Source organism: Sciurus carolinensis, chromosome 16, assembly GCF_902686445.1.
Source record: "Sciurus carolinensis chromosome 16, mSciCar1.2, whole genome shotgun sequence".
NCBI classification, from domain to species: Eukaryota; Metazoa; Chordata; class Mammalia; order Rodentia; family Sciuridae; genus Sciurus; species Sciurus carolinensis.
Genome location: NC_062228.1, coordinates 16,765,183 through 16,788,624, shown reverse-complemented (window position 1 = coordinate 16,788,624; position 23,442 = coordinate 16,765,183). Strand labels below are relative to the sequence as shown.

The window sequence follows — 23,442 nt, the reverse complement described above, 5'->3', positions numbered from 1 at the left end:
ACTCAGGAGACTGAAGCAGGAGGATCATAAGTTTGAGGCCAGACTGGGCAACTTAGGGAGATCTTGTCTTAAAGTGAAAAAGGGTTGGGGCTGGGGATGTGGCTCAATGGTAGAGCCTGACCTGCATGAGGCCCTGAGTTTAATTCCCTGCTAACTGAATGAATGAATGAATAAATGAGTGAATGAATAAAAAAATTTAAAAGGAGTGGACTGGGATCCAAGCATAGTGATAGAATGCCCCTAGGATCAATCCCTACTGGAAGGAAAAAAAAGGGAGAGATCCTTTGTACTTTCAAGTGAGTATTCTCTTCACTGCCTGATCCGTAGTGCCTCATGTGTAGAGGATGCAGAACAAATGAATGAATGGATGGATGGATGGATGGGTGGATGGGTGGATGGGTGGATGAAATAGGAGAAAAACTAGATAGGAGGCTAGAGCCACAATCAAGCAGGAGTAGTGGTCAACAGTGCTGGGTGAATCCATCCAGTTGAGGGTGGATGGTTGTCCTTTAGGCTTTGAAATGAGAAGGTTCTGGTCCTGGTGCCTGGGGAAGAGTGTACTGAAAGGATACCCTTGAGCCCTGGGCCAGAATTACTGCTTGGCAGTAAGATTTAAACTCTGTCTTCCAGTTCCATATAGGAGTTCATCAGTATGGTGACAATTCAGGTTTATTTTTAAAGTATTTAATAGTGCCAGGTAGCTAGGAACTTAACTAACTTAAATCATTTTAGGCATAATATGTATTCTTTTTGAAATGTAGTTCTTTTTTTCCCTTTCCTGAGGGCAAGGTACTGAAAACAGTGGACTATCCTGGTAGTGGGAAGGTGTTAGATGTTACTGAATTAGCCTGATGATCAGTAATGATCAGTAATGATCAGAATTACTGTGGGTCAGATGTATGATTTGTTCTTGTTCTTTTGTTTTGTATTTTACTATAAACTTAGGAAAATTGTGAGGCAGTGCCCCACAGAGCAACTGTGTATGCACAGCTGGTGGAGTCCAAAAGGATGTGGTCCTGGAACAAGCTGTTTCCTGTCCGTGTTCAGACCAGCCTTGGAGAGCAGATCATCATTCCTCCCTCAGAACTGGAGAGATGCCCTGGTGCACCTTCCGTCTATGACATACAGCTGAACCAGGTGTCACTCACTGATTTCACTGTCCTCAGCGAAGTACTACCTATGTTCAGGTACCAAGGAGCCTCCCTGGGTGTTCAGCACTTTGAGACACCCGATGAAATTTGGGTCTTTGGAAGTTATTTTTGCATGGGAGGAATACCTAGTCCTTTGCAACTAACTGTCCTTTTTGATGAGTTCACCATATAAACTTAGCAATGCAGTGTGTGATGTTAAATTATGTTTCAGTTCCTGAATATTCTTTCACAGTGTGGACTTCAGCAAACAAGTCAGTAGCTCAGCAGCCTGCTATAGCAGGCAGTTTGAACCTCTGGCATCTGGCCAAGCTCAAGTGGTTCTCTCCTGGTGGGACATTGAAATGGACCCTGAAGGGAAGATCAAGTGCACAATGGCCCCCTTTTGGGCTCACTCAGACCCAAAGGGGCTCCAGGTAAGAGGCACCAGCTGAACACATTTGCATGTAATTCAGGAAACTTGTCTACTTTGGTTGAGCCTTAGATCATAAGAATTTAGAGATACAACTGTCAGTGTCAAAAGAGTTTTTCCTTTTTTTCAAAAAACAAAGAAACACAGGGGACTGAGGGTGCAGCTCTGGTAGAGTAGTTGCCTAGCTTACTTTACAGCCCTGGGTACTAGCCCCAGCACTACAAAAAATTATAGCACAGACTACCTACGGTAAGATAGTCCTCTCAGAATGAATTCATGGTCAGCACCAATAGTCACAGTGAGCAGCAGAGAAATTTTAGCTAGCTCTGCTGCTGTCCTTCATCCTGTCAAAGCTATTCTTAGGACACCCCTACCCCAAGTAATCCCGGTGGCTCAGATCAGCTTATAATAAGAGAACCACAGACTCACTTTCTGTGACTTTGAGCTCTACCTTCTCTAGCTCAATGGAAAGTGGGCAAAGGACATGAACTACAAAAAGGAATAGATTACTCATCAACATGGTAAGTTGTTGACCCTCATAGTAAGAGAACTGCAGCTTTAAACAGCAATGAAAATAAAAACTTAATAAAGTACAGTGAGATACCATGTTTATTAGTGGATAAAGTTCAAGAAGTTTGGTAACACACTTGTTGATGTAGGTTGGGGGAAAAAGCAGGAAAGTGAATCATTAGAACACCCATTGAGCACAGTGTGACCTGTTCCTGGTGGAAAGTGATACCACTTGTAGATAGTCGGGCTTTGGTAGATTTGCATATTTGCAGAATGCTCATCAAAGCCTTGACTTAGTAGAAGAACAACCTAAAGGCCACCTGTAAGAACTCACTGGGTCATTATCCAATGTCCTTTTAGTGGATGAGGTAGCTCTCTAGGCACTGATGTGGAACAATCTCCAGGATATATTATTAAGTGAAACAAAAATAAAGATGTTGAACCGAGTCTGGTAGTATATATCTGTAATCCCAGCAACTCAAGAGCCTGAGACAAGAGGATTCCAAGTTCAAGGCCAGCCTGGGCAACTTAGCGAGACCCTGTCTCAAAATAAAAAGTAAAAAAAGGGCTGGACTGTAGCTCAGTGGTAGAGTGCCCCTGGATTCCATCCCCAATACTGCAAAAAATAAAGATGCAGAACATTATGTGATATGCCAGCATTGGTTATGAGTGTATGTGTGGTGTGTATATAAGGATATCTTTGGAAGAATTCACAGAAATTTGTAAAAATGGTTGCTCCTGAGTGGTGGCTCCTGGAGGTTGGGTGTGGAAAAGAAATTTGTTTTTTATCATATATCCTTGTATCATTTGAATTGTCTTGTGTATGAGTTATCTACCCCTTGCCCACACATTCAACAGAAAATAAACCGGGAAAGGTGTTTCAGTGCCAAGATACAAAACCTTCCCTCTACCTTGAAGCATCTTTTTTGGTGTTATTACTGGTTTTTGTGCCAACTTTCCTTGCAACCTTAGTCCTCTGTGGGATAAAAGTGCTCAGGCTTGTGAATGTGTGTGTTTATGTGGGGGGTGGTCAGAATTCAGTCTTAGACTGTTAAAACTTTATTTGCATATCTTTAGACTGTTATTGTGTATTTTCTTCTTAATCCACATTTAAGACATGCTGGGTAACACAGCAACAAATAGATGTCACAAGTTCAGGAACAGGCTGAGAGCCTTGTGTCCAGGAAGCAGTGATGTGGGTCTGGTCCCTGGCTCTTCTGACTATGGGTCTTGTGTCCTTTCTGTACCAGTGATGACTCTTCAACTGTCAGGTATTTGAAAGCTGCTAATTAATTTTCCTCATGAATTCATGGAACTGCTTTAATCCCATTTAGCCTGTTGTACCTTGGGACATAGGTTTTGTCACCAACTTTTTAGCATTAGGACCTGTGGGGCTCCCTATGTGGGGAATGTGAGAAGGACAGGTGACAGGGAAGCACCCTGGGAGCACAGGAGGGGTCAGGAAGGCTTCTCCTGTCTTCAGATAAGTTTGCATAGCATAGGAATGAATGACAGGTTTAAGAAAACTTGTTTTATATTTCCTCCTTCTTGTTATTGTAGTTTTTTCAGGACATATCTGTTGGATTTTCATTTTCCAGCCTTTATGATCAGACAGACATCTTAGATATCTATCTTTTTGTTAAATTCAAAACTAGGGATAGGTTATGTCCCTGAGAAATGGGGCAAGCTTCAGGCTTCATTTGCTGATGATTAAGCCAGGTCCTAGGAATCTCACGGGGCCAAGTTTTCCCTGATTCCTAAGAATGACAGAATGAACAGGTGTCATCAGAGTGGAGCCAGGCATCCATCTTTTAGGAAGTTCATTTTTTTTTTTTTTTTTTTTTTAACAATGCTACTGCATTCTTGTTTGAAAATAGATATAAACCTAATTTTATAAAATCAAAATAAATAAAAATTCACTTGTGGTCCTATCACCCAAAATAACTACCTTTTTTGATCTCTCCAAATGTGGGTGTTTGTCGATGCTTAATCTGTTTTCTTGTGCTGTCTCGTAGTCTTTATCATTTTATTTGTCTTCATCTTCATCATGTTAAATGTCTGTGTTATAGCCGTGCACAGTGGTACACACCTATAATTCTAGTGACTCAGGAGACCTAGACAGGAGGATTGCAAGTCTGAGGCCAGCCACTTGTAAGAACCTGTTTCAAAATAAAAATGTCTAAGGCAGTGGCAGAGTACCTGCCTAGCGTCCTAAGCTGCAGAATCTGACACTTCACTGTTAAATACCTCAACATACATCTCCTAAGAATAAAACAATCTTCAATATAAGCAAAATACCATTATTACACTTAAGAAAACTAACAGTAATTCCATGGTAACATCTAACATATGGTTCAAAGTAAATTTTCCTTATTTGTCACCGATTATCTTTAATAGTTTTTGTTTTTCCCAATCCAGGATCCAATTAGGTTTTATGTAATACATTTAACCTTTTTTGGGCTTTGAAGTCACTTAGAAGACAAAGGAAATTGAGAGTATGTTAAAGCCTGTGGAATAGAAATGCCATGGGACTCTTCAGAGCAGGGTCTGTTCCATATTAGTAGGTAAAACATTGTTTGGGAGCCAGGAAATTTTTCCTTCAAATGAAATATGACACAGCCCAGCAGGTTTAAAGAGAACATTGGCACTGCTCTGTGGATAGGGACTGAAGTCTGTACTTGTCTTTTTTCCTGAGCCACTCTGGAAGACTGCTACCCATGGCCACATTGTGTCTTTCTAAAACTAGCAGGGTTCCAACAAGCTTTTGGGCCACTGGCTTCCCTGATTTGAGAATTTTTTTTTTTTTTTTTTTATCTCTTTGGCCACAGTAGCCAGCTATAGTCTATACCATGTCTCCCTGCAAACTGATATTTGGCCTTGCTTTTAGCCTCTGGATTAGAAGCATTGCTTTTGTTGCAGCTTGGTGACAGCTGCTGACTCTATTTCCCATTTCAGTGGCGGGACCATTGGATGCAGTGTGTGTACTTCCTGCCACAAGAGGAACCTGTTGTACGGGGCACAGCCCACTGCCTGGTAGCCCACCACGATGACTACTGTGTATGGTACAGCCTTCAGAAGACCAGGTAGGCCTGCAGGTTGTGGAGATAGAAGACTGGGCCTTGGAGACTGCACATTGATGTAAATTCCCCATGAACAGATCTTGTAGAGGTACAAGTGTGCAGATTTGTTTCCAAACAGAATAAAACAAGAACCAAGGTTTGTGGCTGGATGTGTCAGAGACCATTTGTGTATACTCAGAAGAGGCTTTCATGGTTGCTAGAGTCCATTTAGTCCTATTTTATACAAAATGTCTGCAGTCAGAGGGCCCTGTAACCTCCAGTGCCTACTCAAGAGCCATAGTTCAGACCCATACCCTAAGGAGACTTTTAGGGCCCAGGTCATATTCTGCTGGGCAGGTTCCTGTGCCATGCCTACCTGCTCTTTGGTATCTGGTAGGTTGTGTTCACCACCATATCTGTTCATTTCCTGGTCCAGCCCTGAAGAAAATGGGGAGAGTCCACCAAATGCGCCCTGTCTGTGACTGCCAGGCTCACCTTCTCTGGAACCGGCCTCGATTTGGAGAGATCAATGATCAGGATAGAACTGATCATTACGCCCAGGCATTGAGGACTGTGAGTGTCCAACTCTTTGGTTCCCATGGACTCCAGCATTCTGCTTACGATTTACTAATCTTGTTTTCTGTTTTCACTCATCTGTGAATGGCTTCTGTTGGCTCCATCAGGGGTGGGCACTAGAAGGCCAGAGAACTTGCTCTGAACTTCTAAAGGATTTGCTCTCTGCTCCTTTGAGAGCTCTTCTGAGAACCTTCTCCCAGCCCACATCTGTCCTGCTGAACACCTTTGCCTTTGTGGCCACCAGCCATCAGTGTGGGTGAACCCAGGGACATTAGCCCCCATCTTCTCTTTTCATCAGTTGCTCATTTCTAAGATTTTCTGAAATGCAAATCTGGCCATGGAAAACCCTATTCTGAAAACCTTTGCTGCTGCTGCTTATAGCAGGGCACTTAGACTGGGGACCCCAGGTTTAGAGGGGCCCTCCTGGACCCTTTGGAGTTATATACAGAAATACATGTGCATGTGTGTACATGTGTCCCTTTTTCAGGGAGAGAAAGGATCCAGGCTGCCCTAAATTCCTCACCAAGGAATCTGGTCTATAAAGGCACCCCTGTCTTTGGGGAGTCACTTGAAACACATGGGTCAGATAGAGAAGAAACTTATCATTGTAGACTGGGAGGTGGCTTCCTGCAAGTGGGACAGGCCTTCAGCCAGGTCTTCTAGGTGGGTTGAGGAGGATCTTTCCCGGCAGTGGGCACTGATGGTGAGATGTGAGCAAAAGTGGGTGGTGGTTACTGCATGGGTCCTGAAGACAGACATGACAGCATGGGGGCCCAAGAGGATCCAACCTAGCAGTGGGGAATATGGAATGAGATCAGTTTCATGATCAGAGTCCATGTATGTGGGATTGGGAGAGGGGAAGCCCTTCTGTCACTTTGCTCATAGGAATATCCTAACAAAGTAAGAACACTTGTGCTCAGTCTGTTCTTTTCCTGCAGGTGCTAACCCCAGACACAGTCTGCCTATGTGTCAGTGATGGCAGTCTGCTCTCCGTGCTGGCTTATCACCTTGGGGCACAGCAGGTACTGGACACATGTCTTTTTGTTGGCTTCCTAAGGTTGGTTCTTTTATCTTTCTCTTTTTAATCTCATTTATGTTTGTTTACCCCCCCCCCTTTTTTTTTTCTGCTGTATTTCATTTTTTGAAGGTTGGTTCATTGAGTTAGGGAATTGTGTGGTTCATGTACACAATTCTGCAATCAAAGCCCTTTGTAAGTGCAGATGTGTGGGGTGTGGTTGGTTTAGGAGCTGAGGGATTTTCCTGCCTGTGCTAGCAAGTCAGGCTGTAACCACTGCCATGTAACTGCAGCTCAGGGTTCTGAATTGGGCACCTTGCCAGGATCAGCACCCAAAGTAGGTGCTGTCCCAGGTAGGTGGTAAATACAGAGTTGTTTGGGTGAGGTCTTCTGCCCTGGAATGGTTTTGTCATGTTTTCTTCTTGGATTTCCTGCTGTGCTAAGTGCATCTCCGATAACTCATAGTTGTTCTCTCTAGGTATTTACAGTTGAGAGTTCAGCAGCTTCCCATAAACTAATGAAAAAAGTAAGTGATGATTGTTGCTGAATTAATGAGTGAACCTTTGAGGCTTTCCTTCCTGAGTGTTGAATGAGTCTTTGCAGCAACATTGGTACCAAAGAAATGGGAGAAGTAGTTGCTGAATTGAGATTCTTTCTTTCTTTCTTTCTTTCTTCCTTCCATCCTTCCTTCCTTTCTTCCTTTCTTCCTTTATTTCTTCCTTTCTTCCTTTCTTCCTTCCTTTCCTTTCTTTTCTGTGCTTTCTTTCTGTCAGAGAGCTGGCCTGGATGTCTTCTGGGACTACCATCAAAGTAGAAGCAAACATTTGGGCTCTGCTTTGGTTTTTTGTGGTTGAAGAAATTTAAGCTTTCTTCCCACTTCACATACAACTAAGAAAACTAAAATCCCTGCAGCTCTACAACTGAGTGATTTGTTCCTGGGACACCTGTGCTCAGGGAGTAACTGCTTTCACCCTGACTAGAGATGCCATTTCTCTCTCTGGCAGTGATTGGTTTGATTTCCTTTCTGAAGGATAACCTGCCTCCACCAGAACTTCAAGCCTGGTGCTTAGTCCTGCCGTGTGCCTATAAGAAAAATGTCTGTTGTTGACTTGCTCATGACCTCATCCTTGGTCTGTAGGAGGCCTCTTGAGAGGACCTCACAGAATAGGTAAGAGTTATCCTCCAGAGCCATTTGGCCAGAAAACTCAAAGCAGAGAAGACAACATTGAGAAGTCATTTTTTTTGTTTTTTGTTTTTAAATTTAATTTAATTTTTGCCGTGCTGAAGATTGGACCAAGGGCCTCACACCAAGCAAGTCCTCTACCACTAAGTTACACCCCAGACTTGAGTTTTTTAATTTTTTATTTTCCTGAACCAAAACAGTACTCTACTATAAACATAGTAATTATATTGTTTTCTTTCTAAGATCTTCAAGGCTAATCACTTGGAAGATAGAATTAATATCATTGAGAAACGACCTGAGTTATTAACAGCTGCAGACTTGGAGGGTAAGAAGGTGAGGAACAGGAGCTATGTTCACACTGGGGCCCTTGAGGTTGGATAGCACAACACTGAGCTTTACCCTGTCCTCTGGGCCACATGGTGTGCCCACGTAGTGCCTCAGCTGAGACCTGGCCACTGTGAAGGGTGTGGTGGGTATTTGTAGCAAGGCCCCATAAGCTCTCCTCAGGTGAGAACAATGCAGTCTGCAGAGGTTAAAGGAGCACAGCCCCCTCCCTTTCCCTTCACTGCTCTTCCTTCACCTCCTCTTCCCTTCTTCCTGCTCTTGTCCTTCCACTGTAGCTGCTCATCCATCTCCTGGAGCTGTTCCCACCAGAGCCTCAGGGTTACTAAGCATGGTCTCCATGCAGGCTGTGGCCCTTGGACCCTTGTGACCTGATGGACCTCCTCTTTACTTTTAAGAGACACATGTCCCAGGTTTTGTTTTTGCTCTTACCTTCTGGTTGCTTCTTCTCAGTCTCCTTCATGGTTATCTCTCCATTCCCTTGATCCTTCCTTCATGCTGTTTTCCATACTTGTCTGCCATTTTATATCCCTCCTTTCCTCTTCTGCTGCGTCTCCTCTCCGGGTAATCACATCCTTTCCCATATGTGAACCCAGTGACCCTCAGAGTCAGTCTTCACTGTGGGTAGGCTCTTTACCTTTTTGGATTCAAATCTCTTACGTCTGACTACCAACCCACAATCTTTCCTTGAATATCCTACAAACTGAACTCATCCAAAGCATAACCTATCATCCTTAATCTTTTCTGCCAACCTTTTTTTTTTTGGTAGAAGCTTTATTGAGATGTAATTGACACACTATAAAATTAACCCATTTTGAAGTATACAATTTAATGGTTTTTAGTAAATGTGGAGAGTTTATATAGCCATCAACCAATCCAGTTTCAGAACATTTCCCCCCAAATCCTCTGGAGCCTCTTGGCAGCCAGCCAGTGTACTCGTCTCCTAGAGCCAGGCAGCCACTACTCTGGCTTCTGTCTCTACTCATTTGCCATTTCTGGACATCTCACAAAAGTGAGATATTACATTATGTAGTCTTTGCATTTGTAGTCTTTGTTGCTGAGTATAATGTCTTTGAGGTTTATCCATGTTGTCAGATGTATTAGTGTTTTGTTCCCTTTTCATATGGAATAATATTCCATTTTATGGATGTGCAATATTTTGTTTATCTGTCCATCTATTGACGAACTACTTTCTATCTCTGGATTTGTCACTAGTACATTTTATGTAAATGGACTGGATTGTTACTGTGTTCACCTATTTTGAATAATTCTGCTATGAATATTGGTAAGTGTGAAGCTCTGTTTTCAATTTGCTTGAGCAGATACCTCGGTTGTATGGAAACTATGTTTAATTTTTTTACTTTTTTTTGGTACTGGGAATTGAACCCAGGGCGCATCACCACTGACTGAACTACATCCCCAGTCCTTTTTATTTTTTATGTTGAGATAGGGTATCTAAGTTACTAAGGCTGGCCTCACACTTGATATCCTCAATCTCCCGAGTTACTGGGATTACAGGCATATGCCACCACACCTAGCTATAAATTATTTTTTATTTTTTAAGAAACTGCTAAACTGTTTTCCAGAGTGGCTATATCATACATCCGCATCAGTATAATGTGAAGTTCCAGTGTCTCAGTATCTTTACCACCACTTGATATTATCTCTTTTTTAGTATAACCATTTTATAGGTGTGCAGTGAGTGACATCTCAGTACAGTTTTAATTTATATCTGCCTGATGACTAATGAACATCTTTTCATGTGTTTATTATCTATTCATATATTTGTTCGGTGAAATGTCTGTTCAGGTCTCTTGCCCATTCTCTTTTCTTTTTTTTTCTTTTTTTTGGGTGCTGGGGATCGAACCCAGGGCCTGTGCTTACAAGGCAAGCACTCTACCGAATGAGCTATCTCCCCAGCCCCCCATTATCTTTTCTTTTTAAATTTTTTTGGTAGTTGTAGATGGACAACATGCCTTTATTTATTTTTATGTGGTGCTGAGGATTGGTACCTCACACGTGCTAGGCAAGCATTCTGCCATGAGCTGCAATCCCAGCCCCTCTTGCCCATTTTCTATCATGCCCCCCTTTTTTTCTTTTTTTTTTTTTTTTTAACATTTTTTTGTTTTTTTAGTTGTAGACGGACACAACATGCTTTAAAAAATTTATTATTTATATTTGTGGTGCTGAGGATCAAACCCAGTGCCTCATGCACGTGAGGCCAAGCGCTCTACCACTGAGCTACAACCCCAGTCCTGTTTGTACTTTTTTGGCTGTTGTGAATAGTGCTGCTACGAACATTTTGGATACAAGAGCACTTTCTTCCCCCTTAGATGAGGGTTTAAATTTGTAAGCCATTTCTGTAATACACTGACCAGATTGCATGTCCTTATTGAGTCAAAGTGACAAGAGCAACCTTTTATGCTTTGTTCCTGCTGTTGGGGCAGAGGGAAGAGGCAGTGAGGTACTCAGGGCCACCCCTGTTCTGGCATCAGTGTTTCCTACTGAGTCTAACCTGATGCCTGTTCATAGGGGCCCCAACACTGGGGAGTCTCATTGGCCTCTACACTTGCTTCTTCTCCCTTTCTGCACACCTGCCTCCTGGCATGGATATTGCAACACCCACCGTAGTCACTTCCTGTCCTCAGCTCCATCTACAGACCTTTCCCCACAATACTTCATGCTCCTCAGAAGGATCTTTTAAAATATAGTCGTTATTTGAAACTCTCCTGGTTAAAGCTTTTGGTGATCCCTCATGCCTCTAAGGCAAGCTTTGGTCCCCCTTAACCTGTCATTAGCTGCTGTTGGGTGATCCAGCTCCTGTCCATGTCTCTGGTGCTGCCCTCCCCGGGCCTTTACCATTCGGCCCTCTCTCCTGTCCTGAGGAGCTCCTGAAAGGCCTTGTTCTTGCTTGGCCTCTGCCTCTCCCTCTGTCTTTGCCTGGAATATCTCTTCCCTTCCTTGGTTTTCTGACTCCCAGTCATGCATTTATTTGTTTACTCAGCAAATGTTTACTGTACATCTGCTCCTGCCAGGCCTTGTGCTGTGGATCTCATGTGATACTTGAACCTAGTGGGGGCAGCAGAGTTCAAGCAGCACTGATCAGTTGTGGTACAGCATTGAGTGGGAATTGGCAGGATGCCATTCTGGAAGCTCTTTCTTGTGCTCTTACCTCTGAAGTCCCTGCAGGCACCTACCCCTTCCTTGCTTCTGTCAGATGAGGACAGTACCCATCCTGTCTCCATCACTCTGTACTCTGGGCTCCTGAGGGCAGGACCAGTGTCTTTCTTATATTTGTATCTTCAAGGATGGGTACAGACCTGGTCTGCCTGTTTATTGACTGACTAAGTGAATGAATGAACGGCCCATTACTTCCATGTTTCTGTGAAACTGGTGACCTGCCCTTTGCTTGTAGGCACTTTTGATACTAGAGTCTTGCTTCTGCTCTGGTCCCCAGGTCTCCCTCCTTCTGGGTGAGCCCTTCTTCACCACCAGCCTGCTGCCGTGGCACAACCTGTACTTCTGGTATGTCCGGACTGCTGTGGACCAGCACCTGGGGCCTGGTGCTGTGGTGATGCCCCAGGCTGCCTCACTGCATGCTGTGGTCGTGGAGTTCAGGGTAGGCCACCCAGAGAGCTTTGCAAAAAAACAAAAGTGGGAGGAGGGTGGGGAACCTGATTTCTTGCAGAGACCTTGGGTGCAGATGGAACAACTTGGGCCTTGATGACTTTTCATATCAGTGCACCACAGGGCTGAATAGGAGAAGCTTGCCATTTTAGAAAGCAGTAATTTGACATATGAAATGGAAATGGCTATGTGTTGTCATTTTACAATTGTGGCTTATCAGAATAATTAAAAAATATAAATTAAATGTTTCAGAAGACAAGCTGTGGGGCTTGCTCTGCTCTCATTAAGAGCGGAGGCTCAGTTGTTAAAGTGTTCTGAGATGTGGAGTCAGCTTCTTTATGCATGAAGAAATTGAAAAGCTTCATTTTAATTTTCTCATCAAAGCAGAACCACAGTCACAAAGTCATTTTGGGAAAGGCATTTTTTATTAAAAGGATTTTGAAATGCTTTTAACCTGAAATGTAAAACGAATAGCATTTGATATTTCTTTTATAAGAATAGTTTTATCTATTGGTAGCTTTGTGGTCCATCACTTAATTTCTGGCATTTCTTCTGATCAGATTTCCAGGTGAATTTTGGTTCTCATGGCCAAAGAGGAGCTGTAGAGACGGATGTTTGTCCCTAGGTTTATGTACCAGGAAACAGAGGACAGAAAGTAAAGTATCAGAGTGGGCCTTTTCCTTGCCATCATTCTCAAGTTCTGCTTATAGGCACTGAGCCTTAGAGAATTGCTGTACAGTTTCCCTTTTAAAAAAAAAAAAAAAAAAAGGTTTGGAGTGGTCTGGACAGGAAGTACAAAACCGTAGCCTGGTAGCTCAGTTGTTCCCTTAGAGGAAAGAATGTAGTATCATGTCAGTTTGCAGATTCTTAGTCCCAGTATTACAGAAACTGCCCTGACTCTTTGGTCTCTTTGTCCCTTTAGGCCTGGGAAATCTGTTCCAGGTGTGCAGGAATAGTAAGATTTGCCTCTGGTTTTCTGTTCTGTGGACCCTTCTGTTCTTGTCATCACACTTCTCTGTGTCCCTGGGTAGCTATAGAAAGGTCTCTATTTTGCTCATAGGACCTGTGGCGGATCCGGAGCCCCTGTGGTGACTGTGAAGGCTTTGACGTGCACATCATGGATGACATGATTAAGGTAGGCATGGCCATAATTCTGAGCACTATCCAACTCATCCTTTCCACATGGCCCCAGTGCTGGCTTGGGTGGCAGAGGCAGTATGCCGAGAGCTTTTCTGTTTGGGGCAGTGAGGTCAGATACTGCCATCATGTGGTGCCTGTTCTCGCCCTTACTGTAGCCTCTGATCCAGAATCTTGAGCCAGAGCCTGTATGCACATCACCACACTGTTGAATCTGTGCCTGCTAGTGCCAACAGCTTGTTTCTGTTGGGGCAGCCTTCCTGCAAGGCAGTTTGGTAACCCGTGGCATTTTCATTTGGGGGTTACTTTCTAGGGGGGAGTACTAGAGTGTGGGGAGGATGTGCAAGGAGGTCCTGCAGCCTTGTGGTGTGTAGTCCTGTGCCGTGTATGTCGAACTTTCACACTTCTCTGGTGCAGTGTGTAGTAGATGCTGGCAACACCCTGAATGTCTAACATCGGACCAGGATCTTTGTCCCCCACGGCCCCAGGCAGTCATAACAGTCATAGTGCTGTGTGGCTCTGTGAAGTTTGATCTGGAGAGTCATGGCATGTTTATACATCCACACGAGGATGACAGGATAAATGTCATGGTCCTATTTTTATGAATAAAAAAAATTCACATATACACACAGAGAAAAGAAGGTGAAATAGTGGGCGCTGCCATGTTACCTCTGTGATTGGAGCGGCAACTTTCCCCCCTTGTGCTTACCTTTCAGGTCACATTTTCCTATGTGAACATGGATTTTTTTTTTTTTTTTGCGGTGCTGGGGTTCAAACCCAGGGCCTTATGCTTGCAAGGCAAGCACTCTACCAACTGAGCTATCTCCCCAGCCCCAAACATGGATTGTTGTATAAATATTTTAAGTAATAAATCCTGTGGGTATTTTCCATTTATATCTCACCTTCCCTTTCACAGCAGACCACTGACTACCCCTGCTTCTAGAAATTTCCTCAGTCAATAAATAAAAAAACAACAAAATAGAAATCTCCTTTGTGCCAAGAAACCACATGCACAATCTCTGGGTTCCTCTGCTGTCTCTGGTCACTCCACAGGTTTCTTCCTGAGCCTGCCACCCTTCCCATCATCTGAAGTGTCACACATTCTGTGCCTCACTTGGGTCCCTGCTCCTGATCCTGCCTACCTGTGCTGTCCCCTGTCTCCTCTGCAACTTATAAGGCTATGCCACTCTGGTGTCTGGCCAGTATCTGTCTTTCTCTCTCTCTCTTTTTTTTAGAATTTAACCTTTATTTTTTATTTATTTGGTTTTTATGTGCTGCTAAAGATTGAACCCAATGCTTCACCCATGCTAGGCAAGCGCTGTGCTACTGAGCCACAACCCCAGCCTAGTATCTGCCTCTCTCTTGCATGTAGACCAGATAGCTGAGAATGGTAGACATCTCCACTTGACTTTCACACTGCCCCAATATATCTGTCCTTCTGCCCTCTGCCCAGCGCCTTCCCATGCTCCTGAGACCTAGCATCCCTTCAGGAACATCTTTCTTCCCAACTTATCATTGGTTGTCTGATTCCCAGGGAGCCTCCAATCCAGTGTTCTCCTCATACTGCTGCAGATCCTGTCAGGGTCCCTTTGTCAGCCTCCTGCCCCTCCTGCTTCGTCTATAAGTAGCCCATGTAAACATGTAGATCGTGAATCTGGCCATGTTCCCTCTCCAGGAAAGGCCTGTCTCCAAGCCCTCCAAAGTAACCTGAGGCTGCTCCTGCCTCCTCTCCTTCTTGGTTCTTTTTCAGCCATCCCCTCCCCTCACCATGCTCCTCTTTGAGTCACCTCCTCCAGACAGTTTCCCTGTCCCACTTTGCCCACCCCAGCACTATCCCCACCCAGATGCCAGTGCTTCCCCAGGCATTGGGCCTGCTTGCTTACATGTTTATTTCTCCCCACCCCAGCCTCTGAGCCTCCTGTCACAGTGATCTCACAGCTTTAGTGGTCAGTGTCAGTGAACAGGTGAGTGTCCAAGCACCAGATGTTTCATCAACATAGACCTTTGGTCCTCAGAATAGCTCAAGAGTAGGTATCGTCATCCCAGGTAAAAGGGAAGAAAGTGAGGCTTGGAGAAGTGAAGTGAGCCAGCCAGTGAGTGGGCAGGGCAGGGAGAGGGAGAGGCTGACTGACCAAGTACCTGGCGTTGTTCTGTGAGAACATGCTGCCCCATGTGACTGCAGTTTCCCTCGGGGACCTAGGCTGTAGAGGCAAGGGTGTCCCTGGCATGAATCCTGGAGAGTTCCTCTGGCTGCCAGCTCAGACACCCGCCCCCCAATTCCCTTCTCTCAGTGTGCCCTGGATTTCCGGGAGAGCAAGGAGGCGGAGCCCCACCCACTGTGGGAGTACCCCTGCCGCAGTCTGTCTGAGCCCCAAAGGCTCTTGACCTTTGATTTTCGGCAACCCGTTCCCCAGAAGCCTTTGCATGCTGAGGGCTCCATGGAGCTGAGGAGGTGAGTGGAGGCTCTGGGACGGTGTGGGAGTAGAGGAAGTGGGGGCTGCTTTCCCTCTTGCAGCTGCTACCCATATAGCAAAGCACAGCTGGCCTGGGGGACACTTGTTCTGGCCCATAGCATGTCCTCATCTCATCCCTGCCCTTCCTTGCACGTATGGTTAGTCCACAGCCTTTCAAGGCATGTGAGGGGAGGAGGAGACCACGTGGGCCTTCCTTGTCCCCCCATCTGTGCCTCCTCTGTTGGATCAACTACAGAGAAATGGGAGCTTGGTTACTATGGTTACCCACTGGACCATTTTCCTGAACTCACCTGGGATTAAAGCAGGTTAGAACTGGTGAGAGCTGCTTGCCGTGAGGCCTGGGAGACCCCACACAACTCCAGCTTCCTTCACGGAGAAGAGCGCCTCCTAACACTAGTTTAAGACATGAGACCAGAGCTCCCAGGGTTCTGTGCACCAGGTGACAGAGCACAGGCAGGGCAGTTGCCTGGACTGTGCCCTGCAGCGCACAACTCTGCAGTTGTGATTCTGAGTGCTTGGCCAGGCTGCAAGGTGCAAAGAGGAATCTGAGCTGTGGCTGCTCTTGCTCTGCTTTTTATGTGTGACCTTTAGTTAGATGGTGTGTGGAGAGTTAGGAGCGCCCAGCTAGAGGGGATGGGAGTGGTGAAGACCAGGAAAGCAGAGGGGAGCCCAGCCTGTGCTCACCCATCTCTATGTGATTCTGTCTGACCCACCACTCCCAGGCCAGGGAGAAGCCATGGGACTGTCCTATGGATGGAATACCACCTGACACCAGACAGTACTGTCAGCACCGGTCTTGTGGAACCCACAGAAGACAAGGTAGAGCAGTGTGCACCAAGCCCAGAGTGTGCTGACCCCAGAAGTGGTTCCCCCTTGTGCTCTGGGTGTTGCTGTCCTGTGTTCTTAAGACCAGATAGCTCCTCAGGGGTTACCTGGCTCTCTAAGCAGTTTTTTTCCACTGCAAGATGCTGGGCTGGCTAGGAAGGTGGTTCTGGTGCCAGGGACCCTCACCATCTCTTGATGCTCTTTCTACAGGGAGACTGTTGCTGGAACCCCCATTGCAAGCAGGCGGTGTACTTCCTCAGCCCCACACTAGATCCCAGAGTGCCACTGGGCAGCCCTCAGGCAGTCAGCTATGCTGTGGAGTTTCACCCTAACACCGGAGATATCACCATGGAGTTCAAACTCACAGATGCCACAGATTGACCCCCCACTTGTTGAGAAATAAAGTGGTCTGGAGGCTGTGGGCTCTGAATGGGTTGTGACTTTTTGGAGAAAGGGAGGCCAAAGGTGCTTCTCTACTTCTAGGAACCTTCATATCCCCAGCACAGAGGGAACATTGTTTTTGCAGCTTTGCGCTGCTGGCTACTAGATCCAGGCATGACAGGTAGTATGGGCCAGTGATTGATTTGAAGCCATGGAAAGGCCAGAGAGACTGCCCTGCTTGTGGTTCTGAGCACTCAGAAAGCTCTGGGGTAATATGTCTCCTGCCCTGTCCACAAGGGCCTAGAAGCATAGGGCCCTCTTAGCTGGGCACTGCTCCTAGTGTAACCTTCCTAGCTTGTCTGTTTTCTTGGACTTCCAGGTCCCTGCCCATCTGGCTTCACTAGGAGGGCCTTCAAGGGGATCAAGATGCTGAGCTGTGGCTGGGCTCCTGGGGCTTGAAGACCCCGGTAGAGCCAAGGTCGAGAGCACTGGGTTCTGACCCTTTCTGCACTGGGTAGCTGCACAAAGTCATATCCATAAGTATCTGGGCATCTGGCCTCAGTACACACTGGCAGATGGCCTGCAAAGCCTCAAGCCTGATACGGGGAAGAGGCTGTCTCATAGCAGTTCCTGAGGGGCAGCCCTGGGACTTCAGCCATCAGGAAGAGGAGCCTGGAAGCGCAGCCCTTTCCCATGTGCCTGTTTGTATCATTGGAAGGCCTGTGCTCAAAAGTTGAGCAGATGGAGTGTGGTACAGACCACCCGAGCTTTGCTTCAGCAGGGACAGCCAGCAGTGCCTGTGGAGGCTACAGCCTGGATTCCCACACACTCAACATGCCTTTCAGCTCTTGACCTCCCAGTTCTCAAAGAAAATGGGAGATAACCAAGAGAACTGGGATGACCTGGGGTCCTGGCATTTGGAAGTAGATTTGAGTTTTGTCCCCAGAGTCATCTCCCCTTTCCCCTGGCTGCCCAACCCCCAGGTGTGGAGCCAGCGGGGTCTGCCCCAGCTTGTCACTCAAATAAGTACAGGACACCAGCCTTGAGCCTCACAGTTTTATTTTCTCCTCGTTCTCCATCCTTCCTTTCAGCACCATAAAGGAAAAAAACCACCTCTCTTTTCAAAATATTTTATCAGGTGTAAAGATTGTTTTTCTTCTAGGGAAGAATCGTCTGGATATATATTTGATAATGTTTTTACCAAAACCTTAGGTGTCTTACCATATAAAACCCCTAATGTCCCATGAGGATACAATACAGAAAAAAATACAGAAATTAAAAAAGTTTTTTTTCTTTTTTTTTTTTAAAACAGTATTTCTAAATCTCAGCAAGTTAATACAATAGTTAAAAAGCATCAAGGTTAATATTGATACCTAAAACTCAAGGTGGTTTTGGACAAATGAAAATGAAGTTCCTTCCTAAGCTGTTCCCACCTTCCTCGGCTTCCCTTGGGATCTGAGTGACCCCTGTGACCACCTCCTCCCAGGTCTTAGATGCCACAGAATCTTGAGATCCTGGCAATGTTTGTTTTCTTTTTTAAAAAACGAAGTGGAAAAGCCCTGGGAGGCCACAGACACTCTGCCATGAAATGACTGGCAGGTGGTCTGAGCCTCAGTGCTGAGGGAGGTGTGAGGGGATTTGGGAGGCAGGATGTCCCTCTGGATGCCAGGACCTGACCAGACAGAGGCCACCTTGTGATGACAGAAAATGACTGAGGCACAGGGCGGTATGACTTGCCTAAGGCCGCCCTGGGAGTTGGGAGGGAGAAAAGCATGTGGCCCTGACTCCACACTGCCCTCACCCTCAGGGACATAAACTGCTGAAGTCTGGTTTAGGGGCCCTAGCCCTAGCCTGGGCTGTTCTCCCTGTGTGCACAGCAGCTTAGGTCCTGGGGTTGGCCCTGCCCAGTCAAGCCCTGCATGTGTACCTGCTCCCAAGAGTGGAGGACCTTCCACTCCATAAAGCCTCAGCAAGGCCCTGGGAGGCCAGGCTCTTGCAGGGGAGGGGCAGGGCAGAGAGCCCAGGCAGAACTGCCCTTGTCATGAGCAGCTGCTTCCTGGCTCTGGGTGTGGGGGATGGGACAGGAGGCCTGTGTAGAGGAAGTGCTTCCCAGACCAGGTGGTCAGGCAGATGAAAGTGTCACTGTGGATGTATGTCCCAGTGCCAAGCTGCCTGGGCTTTGCAGGAATCTTCCTCCCCAGCATAGGACCTGGCCTCTGGCTGGCTGTGTGCCTGCTCTAGGTCCCTCTTGCTGCTCAGTGGGTGACAAGGCACAGCTTCAGTGCACCAGCACCAGGCAGTCCAGACAGCAGGGTCCTGGTGCTGCCCCCAGCCTTGCCAGGCAAAGCTGGCCCTGAACCAGGCTGGCTACAAGATCAGGGAACTTCAAGAAGACCAGCAGGAATTGTCAAAAACAGTCCCTCAGGTTGGAGCCTGGCACCTTGAAACAGTAACCTTCCTCTGTGACTGGGGAACAGCCCCTGCTGTCCAAAGGCAGGTGGCCAGAGGCAGTGCAGCTATGGGGCCTGAGCAGCTGCAGGCCTCGTCCCCAGACCCAGGGCAGATGGGGGACAGTGAGCTGCTGGCCATCCCTGCCATGCCAAGCCTGGGGCTGACCCTGGTTGCACAACAGCAGAGTGGCTTCTGTGTGCCTGGATGCCAGCCAGTACAACTCCCTGTCCCAGGCAAGCAGTGGCCTGGCCACCCCAGCCCGCACACCGATGAGAAACAGGTTGCTCTCCACATCTTGGCCTCCTGCCCCTTGATCCAGGGTGCCCTCCTAGCCATGGCATTAGCTGGGGGGGGGGGGGGGCACTGTAGTGGATGTGCCTGGGGGGTCAGAGCTGCAGCCACCCCTGGGGGGCGGGCAGGCTGTTCCTGAGCTCAGCCACATGTGGATGGGGAAAGTCCCCAGGGAAGGGATTGGTCCCAAACCAGAAAGGTGTCTGGAGGGGAGCAAGAGGCTTGGCAGAAGAAAGAAGAAGACATGTTGGCTTGGATAGAAGAGAAGAAGCTACAAATCTGTCATTTTCAAAAGCAGACCCCCACCCCCACCCCTTTATGCTCTTGAGTCCCCTTCCTGTAAAAAAAAGTGATGCCCTCTTGGATTTCCGCTTATGGCTCCATAATCCAGATTGGAGACTCCTGGAGGAGGCACCTGGTGGCCGGAGCCAGCTGGACCCTGGTGTGTCTGGGTTGGGGAAGGGACTCTGTCTTGGGAAGAGCAAAGTTCTACCTAGCAACGTGCAGACCCTTTAAAGGAAGGGTGATTTTATTTTTAACTTTTCCTGTTTTCTTTTTAAAATGTAATCGCCCTTGACTGCAGGACCCTGGGAAGAGCCCTGGGCTGGCTAGTAAGGACACAGCCCTCATATCCCGCAGCGGCGGCAGAAGGCTGGTGGCCGTGCCCAGGAAGTGCTTCTTTGGCTGGTTCTGATTGTGTTTGGAGTTTGGCCTTGGGTGAGGCCCGAGCAAGGGGTCTGGGTGGCTACAGTGTGGCACGTGGCATGCGGGCAGCGTGCATGCGAGGGTGCAGGCATGCGAGACAACATGGGCGGCAGACAAAGGTAATGAACCCTGGACGAAGCTTGAGAAGAGATACAAAGAGTACATAAACCGGTCCTCATACTAACCCTCGGGTTACAAACTAGGTTGTGCTGTAGATCTGTAGAAAATCGCGTGTGGAAAGAATGGCACTGGCTAGGCAGCCAGGGGCTCCTGGCTGGCCTAAGTCCTCTGTCCTTGGAGAGGCCCAGAGGCACAGAGCAGTGCTGCTTCCAGGCTTCCCAGGGACTGACAGGGGCCCCTTCCCTGTCCCCTGCCCTCCTCCCCCCAGCACTGGGCACTCTATGAAGAGGACATGGCCCAGGGATGGGCTGTGGCTCAAAGGGCTGACAGAGGCCCTGCTGCTCCAGATGCCGGCAAGTATGCTGGTCTACGCCTCCTCCTCCCCTGCAGACACCATCAGCCGCATGGCCACCGGGAGGTGGTCCGTCAGGCCAGACAGTTGGGTGATAAAACTGAATTCTTCCACCTCCTGGGTTGGGGGGAGGGAGAGAGGAAGCATTCTGATTAGTCTGGCAGCCTGGGGGTCCCAGATGTGGGGCCTCCCGACTGGGGTTGTTCAGAAATGGAACCTGGAGAATCCTGGGGCCTAACGGACTGAGGGAATAATAGCTCTTATTTTAAAAGAGCATGGACTGGGGGTGGGGTCTGAAGAGAGCCTCAGTGCTATGGAGGATTGTGGGGCCTGTCCCCAGACTCACGGCCTTCCAGTCGGGGCACAGCCCCTCCTCAGCATGCAGCATGTAGTCAATGCGCCGTCCATTGCCCTTTAGCAGGTCCTTCCGCCCCTTCTGACCAGACCCTGGACTCTTGCTAGTAGGGAAAGCCAGGTACTCCCTGCGGCCTTCCTCGCTTTCCAGGACCCTGTTGATGGACAGGAAGCAAAGTGAGGCCCCTACTCCAGCCCCAGGAACTTTCCAAAGTGAAAGAGGAGTAGGTCAGACCAAACGTCTGGCTCAAGTTCTTTCTTCTCTGTGGCTCCACAAAGGGCATAGGCTGCAGGGAAGTCGGACCAGATCCTGTGAGTTCCTGGCTGCATGGAACCCTCTAGGACCTGTCACAGGCCATCCTGTGCCCACCTCGAGCTGGCCAGTCCTTGCTTTCCCGTCTGAACTCAGATGTTGGTCATGGTACTCTCCTGGCTTTGGTCAGGTTGGGGCCCCTACCTGCTCTCCAGAAGGGTCTTCTGCTCTGAGTCAGTTGGGGACTGGTCTTTGCCACAAGCCTCAGGGACCTGTCTTTCCTGAAAGCTTCTGTTCCCCCCACCATGACTATTCAGGTTGGCAGGGAGCTGAGGGAGCCAGAAGAGTACCCAGGACTTAACTCATGTGGATCATCGTGAAGCAACAGTGCAATCTAGATTATGTCCCCAAACCCATGAGCCTCAGTTTCCTCCTCTGTGAAACAAGAATGTGGCTGTGGGTCCCAAGATGCTTGGGGAAACTCACTGCATGATTCAGTGCCTTCCAGGGTTCTATAGGGAGGACAGGCAAGTGGGGTGGGACCCACTAAAGCCTTGGTTCTGGGTCTTCTGATCCCTTCCTGGCACCTTTGCCCTAGAAAGCAGGGTGCCTGGCTCCTTCCTGCAAGCCTTTCCCCTGGAGCCTGAGTGTCCCTGGACAGGTGGCCTAGAATCCCTCTGGGACTCCCCATTGCAGAAGACAGGCTCAGGCCAGGGGCTGGGGCAGGAGCACTGCCCAGGCTGCCAGATGGTTAATGCCTGGACACACTGAAAAGGTGCCTGGAGAGGCTGGGTTGGCTAATGGATTTCTACCAGGTTTTCATCAGCCTTAAGATAAACACATTAATGACATTCAGAACATTGTTTCGGCTCAGGGATACAATCCATTACTATCCTTTGCCATTGATAATTAATTCTAGCATCAATGATCTGAGAGTTACTGATAGTCATTTTTTAATCATCATCTCATAAAAAGATAATTTTCTCAGCATAGGATGATGTTTCAAATTTAGTCTATAATCTAATTAATTGGCTCAAATTAGCTGCTAGGAGCCATTGCCATGGCTCTGTGCAGTCGCAGGCTGTGAATTATAAATCAGTTCTGCTGTTGGCCTCTCCAACGTGTCCTTTATGGAAGCTTCACTGGGTTCAAGAATGAAGCTTGTGTCTACTTGGAGAGTGACGAGCTTGTGTTCTCTGCTTGTGTTTTTATTTGCCTGATTTATGCTACAAGCTGCTGGTTCCCTTTCTCAGACACCTTACCTAGTGTCTCTGCTACAGGGGTGGGTCTATGGCCAGGCCCTGGAAGATGCTGGTTCTTTTTCCCGTATCAGCAGGGCCCCAAGGCAGGCTGGGTGAGCCCTACAACAGGAGCCCAGACTCTGGCTGCCAGTTTAGGAAACATCCCCTGGACACTCCAGAGACTCCACTCAGCTGAGTTTCTCAGCAAGGCTAGTCCTGGGGGTTAGGGTCTGAGGATAGCAACCAGCTCCACTTGTTGCCAGCTCCCAGCTGAGACCCTGAGGTTGTCAACAGCAGAGGAGGGCATGTTCTTGCAGAAGGAAAGCCCTCCCTGGTCTGAGCCAAGATGGCTCTCCTAGCTCCTGCCAGCCCTATCTCTCTACCACCGAAGTCAGGACCTCAGAGTCTTGTAGAGACCTGGGAGATGGTTGGGATGGGGTCTTGCTCGCAGCAGCATGGGAACTTACTTTTGAAGATTGTCAGGGGTGCACACATCCTCATCATAGAGGCCATTTGTGTCCAGCAAGGTACCTGGAGACAATGATGAGAGTGGTCACTGACACTGCAGGCAGGGCCCAGTCAGCCCCAATGGGGTGGCCTCTGTGGGTTTAGGTAAGCCAGGTACAGCAGAATTCCTGCTGGCCATGGGCAGCAGACTGGGGCCCAGCCCCAGCAGAAGGGCCTTGTGGCGGGTCCTGGTGATCTTTCCTTAGGAAACCTGTGGGGAGCCCAGCACTCAGCCAGTCCTGCCCCCAGCCCAGCTCACCGATGGCCCACGGCTTCTCCTCCCCAGGCCCCAGGCGGCAGGGGTCCTTGTATCGTGTAAACAGGGAGTGCTGCTGCTCCAGCTTGTCATCTGTGTGGAGAGGAACAGGGAGGAAATACTGTGGGGTTATCTCCTGTTCTGAGGGGCCTGCTGTTACCAGATGCTGCCAGATGGCTGTCCTTTAGGTAACTGCCTTTGGGTGATCCCCACAGGTGGTCCT

General features: G+C 47.8%; 2 protein-coding genes across 3 annotated transcripts in view; one reads left to right on the top strand and one right to left on the bottom strand.

Annotated features, from left to right (window-relative positions):
• The window catches only part of Prmt7 (protein arginine methyltransferase 7), a 38,028-nt gene extending 20,103 nt beyond the window's left edge, over positions 1-17,925 (top strand). The window contains 13 exon segments of the mRNA XM_047527903.1: positions 946-1,187; positions 1,384-1,564; positions 5,026-5,153; positions 5,566-5,578; positions 5,580-5,702; positions 6,644-6,727; positions 7,199-7,246; positions 8,147-8,236; positions 11,703-11,864; positions 12,933-13,007; positions 15,301-15,461; positions 16,206-16,302; positions 16,519-17,925. Coding sequence (XP_047383859.1) covers positions 946-1,187; positions 1,384-1,564; positions 5,026-5,153; positions 5,566-5,578; positions 5,580-5,702; positions 6,644-6,727; positions 7,199-7,246; positions 8,147-8,236; positions 11,703-11,864; positions 12,933-13,007; positions 15,301-15,461; positions 16,206-16,302; positions 16,519-16,689 — 1,575 coding nt within the window. The 3' untranslated portion in view covers positions 16,690-17,925.
• Smpd3 (sphingomyelin phosphodiesterase 3) overlaps positions 17,737-23,442 on the bottom strand; it is an 85,107-nt gene continuing 79,401 nt past the window's right edge. For both annotated transcript variants that reach the window (XM_047527904.1, XM_047527905.1), the window contains exons 6-9: positions 23,223-23,312; positions 22,924-22,987; positions 20,955-21,117; positions 17,737-20,725 (exon numbers count right to left, since the gene is read on the bottom strand). In XM_047527904.1, the coding sequence (XP_047383860.1) occupies positions 20,624-20,725; positions 20,955-21,117; positions 22,924-22,987; positions 23,223-23,312 (419 nt within the window). In that variant the 3' untranslated portion in view covers positions 17,737-20,623. The remainder of the gene's footprint in view (positions 20,726-20,954; positions 21,118-22,923; positions 22,988-23,222; positions 23,313-23,442) is intronic.